The sequence below is a fragment of the Entelurus aequoreus genome, linkage group LG06 (genome assembly GCF_033978785.1).
Source record: "Entelurus aequoreus isolate RoL-2023_Sb linkage group LG06, RoL_Eaeq_v1.1, whole genome shotgun sequence".
Classification (NCBI taxonomy): Eukaryota; Metazoa; Chordata; class Actinopteri; order Syngnathiformes; family Syngnathidae; genus Entelurus; species Entelurus aequoreus.
The window spans coordinates 67,127,799-67,136,641 of record NC_084736.1 but is presented as its reverse complement, the minus strand read 5'-3'; the positions used below and the strand labels follow the sequence as shown (position 1 = coordinate 67,136,641).

The 8,843-nt window shown below is 41.2% G+C and overlaps 1 protein-coding gene across 2 annotated transcripts in view; it reads right to left on the bottom strand.

Moving 5' to 3' along the window:
• Positions 1-1,959: 1,959 nt before the first annotated feature.
• fam222aa (family with sequence similarity 222 member Aa) overlaps positions 1,960-8,843 on the bottom strand; it is a 168,699-nt gene continuing 161,815 nt past the window's right edge. For both annotated transcript variants that reach the window (XM_062051262.1, XM_062051264.1), the window contains one exon: positions 1,960-7,368. In XM_062051262.1, coding sequence (XP_061907246.1) covers positions 5,924-7,368 — 1,445 coding nt within the window. In that variant the 3' untranslated portion in view covers positions 1,960-5,923. The remainder of the gene's footprint in view (positions 7,369-8,843) is intronic.

Genomic DNA, 8,843 nt, shown 5'->3' with positions numbered 1-8,843 from the left:
GACATCTCTATTAATATCTATTGCATGTCTAATAATGATTGTGAATTATAGGCAAAATTCCAAAGAAAGTAATAGTCATATTATTTTTTTTGGAGTGTTTGAATATGTTTATCTTCAGTTTTACTTTGTAAAAGTTTTAGGTTTTTTTTTTTTACTGATAAAGAAAAATACCCTTGTTGGATGCATCATGTCCAGTTTATGTGACCTCACGCAAATTCACTTCCTGTTGTCATATTGCTTCAAGTATAGATCGATCTCTCTGTCTAAGACAGCACCGCCTGCAGGTTCAATGTGTAACGATTGGATATCTTAATTGCTGTTTACACAAGTTTATTTTGGGTTATGTCGTTTTATTTAAATAGAGAAAGACATTAATGTCTCTTGTATTCATGTTAGCATTCGAGCTAACTAGCGCAAGCTTGCTTCTCCAGTAAAGGAGCAGTGTTCTTCAGAGATATAACCTATTTTATTGCTTTTGGTTGGGATTTTGTATTCAAGTGAAACATTTTGCGAACAGACAATATTTTATTTTTATTATTAGTTTATTTAACTTGGATATTTAAAAGTTTACATGCAAATTACAGTTAAAATATCCGAGAAAGGGTATACTTGTATTAGTATTATTATATATAACAGTGTTTTTTAACGACTGTGCCGCGGCACACTAGTGTACCGTGAGATGTTGTTTGGTGTGCCGTGGGAGATTATGTAATTTCACCTAATTGGGTTACAAATATTTTTTGCAAACCAGTAATTATAATCCGCAAATGTGCCTTTGTTGAGTGTCTGTGCTGCCTGGAGCCCGGCAGAGTAACCGTGTAATACTCTTCCATATCAGTAGGTGGCAGCAGGTAGCTAATTGCTTTGTAGATGTCGGGAACAACGATGATGGTTTGCAGGTATAAAGGTATCTAACGCTTAAACCAAAAATAAACTAAATGCGAGTGCCGCTAAGAAAAGGCATTGAAGCTTAGGGAAGGCTATGCAAAACAAAACAAAAACTGAACTGACTGCAAAGTAAACAAAAACAGAAGGCTGGACGGCAGCAAAGACTTACAGCGTGCGGAGCGTGCGTCCACAAAGTACATGACATGACAATCAACACTGAAATAGGAGCGCAAGACAAGAACTAAAACACTACACACAGGAAAACACCAGAAAACTCAAAATAAGTCACAGTGTGATGTGACAGGTCGTGACAGTACACCTACTTTGAGACAAGAGCTATAGTGATGCACGGTTGGTTATGGTTTGAATTCATATCCAACAATTGCGAGAACGACTTTTTACTGTCAATATCGGCTGCTGAGTTTCATTTTTTAAAATGTTTTCTGCTGGTGGTGTGCCTATGGATTTTTTCAATGAAAAAAATGTGCCTTGGCTCAGAAAAGGTTGAAAAACACTGATATATAAGATTGTTTATCTGCAATAATTTGTAGGACAATATATTGTCAAGCAAAATGTGTTAAAGGCCCAAGCCTCTTGTGGAAGTTTTTTTCCCTCAGTTTCCAAAACTGGGTAGGGTGTTTTGTTTTGTTGTCTTTTTTTTTTTGTAGCCAGCACTTTCCAACAAATTGGGCATACTTGCTTGTTTTGTCCGTGATAGGCTCCTCTTGTCCCTCATTTAAACACTTCACTTTGCGATCATCTTAATAGTTGTTACTTTGCAGTGCTTCTCACTAGCCAGTCGCGACTTGCGAGTCTCTCTGTCCGTGCATCCTGTGTGTGTGAGGTAGCGGTCCCCACGTCGCCCACTGAGACAAAGATTGTGGATGACTGACACGAGGTTTCACTTTGTTCATTTAATTCTGCAATTGAGAGCGATGCACAGAGTGAAGAAAACAAACACACACAAACATAGATACTATTATTAATTAATTTTCACTCGTCGATTAATCAACCTCGGCATATAAAAAAAATAATGACAGACATCAAAGCCAAGGATTTGGCCTGTGGATATATTCTTAAAGAGATTTATTTTACACCTCAAAACAAAACAAAAATAAAAAGGATAGGGATTAGAGTGTGGTACATTGGGAATGTATTGACAACTGTAGTTTACATTTTTTTTTGGTGTAAGCTTCGAGAAAAAAATGTTCATACAGTCATAATAATTGCACTTCATAAATCTAGACTGATGCCAGTATTTCCCCCACAACAAAGCTCCATTTGTCTCTTTATTTAATAAATTCAATTTAGCATTGAAATTCCACTGACAAAAGAAATGCTTGTTTCAAGACCAGAGGTCTGCTGCACTGATCCAATTTGTCCTCTTTCTCTTGAATCCCACAAGGCAATAAAACATCGCAGTAATTTAAGTGCAGTACATTCAAGGGAATCTCACAGTCATAATAAATATTTCACCGCTCTGAATCATCTAGTTAAGACCGGCCCGGGCTAAATGCAGCCCGACCAGGGGCTAAAACGAACAAGGAAAAGCAGTGACCCTTGTCTCTTTTCATCCAGAAGAGAGCAAATGATTGTTTTCTTTTTCTATTTGCAAGACGAAGGAATAGTGTCTCACCCTAAATAGGACGCGCGTCTTTCAGCTTTTTTTCTTCTTTTTTTTTTCAGTAGCTAAACCTGACAGAGAAGGCAGACTTTGAAAGGAGTCATTAAAAAAGGGAGCGAGATCTGTACATTACTCAGATATGACGTTTATAGGACTGTGGTAGAAATCTTGAAATCACACACACGGACAAATAAAAAGTCTGAGGATTTTGAAGAGCTAAAATCGCACACACACACACACATACACACCTGCGTGCGCATGCGCTCGGCGACATATCTGCGTTAAACACACCTACATGTATCGTTATGTCGGTAACCTCCCAGTCACATTCTTCATTGTAACATTTCTTGCCTTTCATATGTTCCTTTTCAATATTGTTACAATGGAGTATTAGGGCGGCACTGAAAAGAAAAAAAATATCGACTTTGAGACTGAAGAAGACGACCCCAGTGGCCCCAGCTTGAGAACGACCAAGGCAGCGCTCAATGACTTTTCCGGTAGGCTACTGTATGCCCTGTTTTTGTTACATTTATGAGTGAACACAAGCACCTGCTTTCATGTTTGAATGTGTACATCTGCAGATAATAATCCTTTGCGGCCTAAAATCTAATTAGTCCAAAAATGAAGTGGGCGCGGCTTATATTTAGCGGTGCTCTATAGTCTGGAAATTACGGTAATAATGTTGATTGATGATAAAAAACAAACCCAACAAAACTGATTGCAGTCTATTTAAACATTTACAATTGTCATAGAATATCTGTTTTTACACAATTAAACACCCAGACTCTGTGTCTGTGCTTTTTTTTTTTTTTAACTGTTATTGAGTATACAGCTGCAAAATAATCCACCATACAGCCAGAACAGTGATAGTCAAAGAGAGCCCTTCCATAAATGTAAAAGTGATGATAAATGTTATTTTTATCCATATAATTTGTCATTCATATATTTTCTATAAAACATTTTTGAGTGTCTGGAACGCCCTACGATTGATTGACTGGCGACTAGTCTAAGGTGTCAGCTGGAATAGGCTCCATCTTACAAACCATCCTAATGGCTGGATGGGTGTCTGGAACAAATTAATTGGATTTACATTGTTTATTATTGAAATAATTTTGATTTTCGTGCAATTTGCTTTCCGACATTCTCTTTAGAACAGATTAATACCTAAGACCGAGGTCCCGCTGTACTATAATGAAAATAAAAATAATAGTATTATGGATTTATATAGCGTCTTTCTAGACCAGCGCTTTAGACTGAGTACCTGTTATACAGTAACACATTTATGATGGCGGTAAACTCCAGCTCTAGCCAGAGCCGCCATGGGGTCTAAAATGTTTTTTACTCAGAGCACCGGACTGAAAAAATAAAAGGATGCAGGGGCCATTTTGATATTTTTCACTTTCAAAACTAGTATAATATTTTGATTAAAAAATAAAATAACATTTAATTAAAAAAACAGCCTGCATGTCAGCTTTGTGTTATTAGCGTCGACATGTCATGATCCCATATGACAGTTTTGCCTTTGTTCGCTTTTCCTGCGTGTTCTTTTTTTCTGTCCTGGTGCTACTATTTTGGTTCTACTTCCTGTTGGATTCCTTGTTTTTCTGCACCTTCACTTTCTCTTCTGTCATTCCACTTTTTGATATATTTCTTTAATGTGCCGCTGGCCGTGATAATATTAGCTGCGGGCCGCAAATGGCCCATGGGCTGCACTTTGGACACCCCTGGGGTAGACTGATGGAAATGTGGCTACTGTTGATCTCTGACAAACATTTGTTCACATAATTTCTTGCACTTGAGGCAAGGTGGGTTACACGTCCTGCTAAACCAGACGACGGCATTAACCGGGTTGGAGGAAGCTGGGATAAATCTGCCAACCATACGGTTTCTCGACGACCTGGCGCCCAAAGCGTAACTTGACAAGAGCCTCAACATTAATGAAGGTATGCTTTTATAATAGTAATATTGTATAGATAATATTATTGTTTCAATTGTAATGTAAAAATGTTCATTAATACTGAGTCCATCCATCCATATTCATTACTTTCTAATACCCTAATCAGTTTTTTTGTATAAATACTGGTATCGTATTTGTATATATTGTATCTGCTGATGTAGTTCTGTTGTTGTTCTGGATGTGCCAAACACTATCCATGCCATCCATCCATCCATTTTCTACCGCTTGTCCCTCTCGGGGTCGCGGGGGTGCTGGAGCCTATCCCAGCTGCACTCGGGCGGAAAGCAGTGTACAACATGGACAAGTTGCCGCCTCATCGCCAAATACTATATATATTTAAATATTTATTAAAGTTAAACACAAAGCAGTACCTCACATTTATATTTTGTAAAGTAGGCCTACAGTAAATCTGTACAGCAGATACGGGCATCTCGATCAACAATATTATTTCCCAATACGGCTGGACAGGACAGGTTAATAATAAAAATTAAAAAAATAATTTTACAAATTTTCTCTGGTTTTCTTGAAATAAAAATCTCCTCATTATGGATTCATTTGGTAAGTTATGTATTATTTCAATTTTCTTCAGTGCGCCCCATTACTCCTTCGTTTTTGTCGATTCCAGTGTTGGTTAGACAAACCAGCTCCCTCAGGTAAGTCCTTATAAATAAAGTCCTTACAGAACAGAAGCAGCGACTATGCCCCAAATTAGGACATAAGAAACTGCAAATTAGCTTTAAGAGGAATATTAAAAATCATAAAAACCGAGTGGAAACAAAAAGCATAAGAGACACTTTTCCCCATAGCAGCCAATGCATATAATAATATACCTACAAATCTATAAAACAACATAAAATAGGTTCAAGTTTTTTCAAGTTTCTTAAATATATCCAAACTACCCAATTCCAAACAAGATTCAAGCAGTGCAATTTATGTATCAATTACAACAGCAATAATCAATAATAATGTAATATCTTTTTGCTAATCCGACTTCATTATTGAACGCTAGAGTCCTGCCTATAATTTAATCCATTTGCAAGCGTCTGCTTACGGGTTTTGGATGTTGTGAGCAGCCCTAATCTTGAGTCCTTTAAGACCGTTTATTTCAGTGACAACCTACACAGTAGCTTCATCCTTAGTATTTGTAAGGTGGGGTGGGGGTGGACAAGTGGCTTATTCACTTCATGACAAGCTATGATTCCATCAGAAAAACAAAAAGAGAGAAAAGTTCAGGCAAGTAAAAACATCAAAAAAAGAAACCAAAAAAACAATCCAAAATTCCTGTTGGCAAACCACACAATGGATCATCTTGAAATCCCTTTATTGTCCCACTTGCTCTTTTTTCCAGGACTCACGCCACCAAAGATCAGGTCACGCAGCAGCACCTCTTAAAGCAAATCCGCACGCGCTCCCTTTTTTTCTTCACAAATTCACTGCTTGATTCCTGTGATTCTCTATCTGTAAACGGGGAGGCGGATGTGTGCGTGCTGGTGGTCGAGCAGGCGCGGCACCGACACCGTCTCGTAGCCTTTGCCAAGCATCTGCTCCTTTATGCAGGGTGGGTGGATGTCGTTAATCAGGTATTCCAGAGACTGCAAGCTGCTGCTCAGCACGGCCGTGTTGCACATGCCCTTGCTGGGCAGGCTGCAGCACAGGCGCCCGCCGCTGTCGATGGCGGGGTGATGGGGGTGGTGGTGGTGATAGGGATGGTGCGGGTAGCCCACTTCTCTGTGCCCTGTGACCGACCCGCCCGTGGAGCTGGCTAGAAGCTCCTGGGGGTTGTAGCAGTCACTGTCGGGTGTCACCAGGACACTGTTCCACGGCGGGGCGAAGTACTGACCCACTGAAAAATTCCCGTGCATGCCCACGCAGTTCAAAGGCGAGGAGCTGACTTTGTCCATTCCGCCTCCGCCGCTGGCACTTGCCGTCATGTGGTAGGGTCTGGACGAGGATGAGGAGACTTGCCCCGCCATGATTCCGCCGACCTGAATGCAGCTTTCAGGGGACTTGCTGATAGCTCCGCCCCCTCCGCTGCCCCCGCTGTACATTCTCAACATGGCCTGTTGCTGCTGATGCTGATGATGTTGCTGCTGCTTCTGCCAGAGGATGTAGTCCATGCTGTCCGCGTACACCCCGTTCTTCAGCCCCTCCGCGTTCTGAGGCAGCATCGCCGGACCTGTGTACACCATGTTGGGCTGTGGGCCCATTCCCACGACATAACCTCCACCTGAGGAGCTGGAGGAGACCCCCATGACTGTTGTGCCCTGCTTGGAGGGGCTGGAATTGGAAGGTGGTGCCCCCTGACACACCTGCTGCAAAGCCTGGGCTTGGCAATGCTGGTTGATCTGGTAAATGATGCTCTGGATAGACGGGAGGTTGGACTGCGCCGGGAGGGCTAGGCCACGCCCACCCGCAACAGGAATCACCGAGCCAGCTACAGTGACGTTTGGGGGGACTGACAGCCCGGGTCCCTCTGGAGGCTTAGTGGGCCCCGTGTGGTACCCCATCTGACTGGGACCATTGATTAAAGTGCTACTACTGGGTGGGTAAGGAGCGACCGCAATGTGGGCTGGAGACAATTTAGTCCGTCTGCCTTCCGAGTTTTTAAGAACACCTTTAGATGGGACAAAAGTGGATGATAATGACGAGGAGGAAGAGGACTTGACAATGGCGAGCAAGCCGTGGTAGCCCCCAGTGTGGAAGTGTGGGTAGGGGCTGTAGCGCTGGCCTGTGGTGTCGTATCCGTTCACAGTCCGGTTAAGGTGCTTGTGCTGGGGAACCCTGATGTTGGTGGGGAAGATCTTGATAGACAGAGGGCTGTTGGCCGTCTTCTGAGCGTAGGTGTCGAGTTCCGCCGCGGTGGGGTAGCGGGGGGAATGTGTGGGCACCGCCAGCTCACCTGTAGGGGCAAAAAGAGAGGACAGTTTGAGTGATATTACCCCGACTGAACATACCTCATTTTTCCAATCACACCCACTTTATTTATTAATTTTCCACTACGTATCCTGTTTCGGGTGATGGCTGACTTTGAGTGAGAAGCCGGTACACACTGTACTGGTCCCAAGTCAATCACAGAACACCAACAACCATTCTACCTATGGACAATGTAGAGTCTATAAATAACCTGACTTATAGGGTTGGGTATTGTTTAAATTTGGACGATTCCGGTTCCCAATGATTTTCGATTATTTTAAGAGGCACGGTCAAAAATGTAATGTCTTTCTCAAGGAGCTATTTTCAGTTTATAACTATAAATCCTATGAAGTTTAATTGAAATGTTATGAAGTTTCTTTTAGGGTTTGATGCTGACAATTCTGATCATCCATGAGTGAAATTGGCCGATAACAATCACATGCATTACCTGTAAAAATGTTTTAAATTAATTTATGATGGCTATTGCCAGGGTAACAAAATCAACACAATAATTAAACTAGTTATTTATGACGAGTACTATTTATTTAAACTTGTATTATATAAAATTGAGCAAAACAAAGTCAATATTTCACAATAATGAAACAAAAACTACTCTTTTAAATCCTGTGTCCAGGGAATTATTCCCTGACTTTGTAAACAAATACAAAAACAACAGTAAAAAGGATTTTGAAAAAATAAAAATGTAGACCTAATCACTGTAGATACTACCCTTGGTATCAACACTACCATGCACTACCAACACTCCCATATACTTGTATGCCTGGTAGTGACCAATAAAGTAGTAAAACCAAGAAGCCCAACAGTTGTTGTTATATTATCCTCTCTCTAACTCTTATCAAGCTACTGTTAATTTCCTGTTAATGTCCGCTTACTTTTTGCTGTATCGTGCTTCCACCTACACTTTTTAAACTTCACTAAACACTTACTTCTTGTGTTGTTTCAAGCTAGCTTAGCAGTTAGCTTGCCTGCTACTGTTTTCTCTTCCTCTGTGTAACATGTTTAACTTTATCCTACAGTCTTACAGTGATAATGTTAGTTGTAAGGACTGTAGTTAAGAAAGATATTGGGGTTGCTTCTGGCGATGACAGCTAAGCCTAAAACAAAGATAAGAGGATAAGGATAACATAAATATTAAAAAGTTTACAAACTACATACGCTAGGTGACATTTAAAGTTAAAGTACCAATGATTGTCACACACACACTAGGTGTGGCGAAATTATTCTCTGCATTTGACCCATCACCCTTGATCACCCCCTGGGAGGTGAGGGGAGCAGTGAGCAGCAGCGGTGGCTGCGCCCGGGAATCATTTTTTGTGATTTAACCCCCAATTCCAACCCTTGATGCTGAGTGCCAAGCAGGGAGGTAATGGGTCCCATTTTTATAGTCTTTGGTATGACTCGGCCGGGGTTTGAACTCACAACCTACCGATCTCAGTGCGG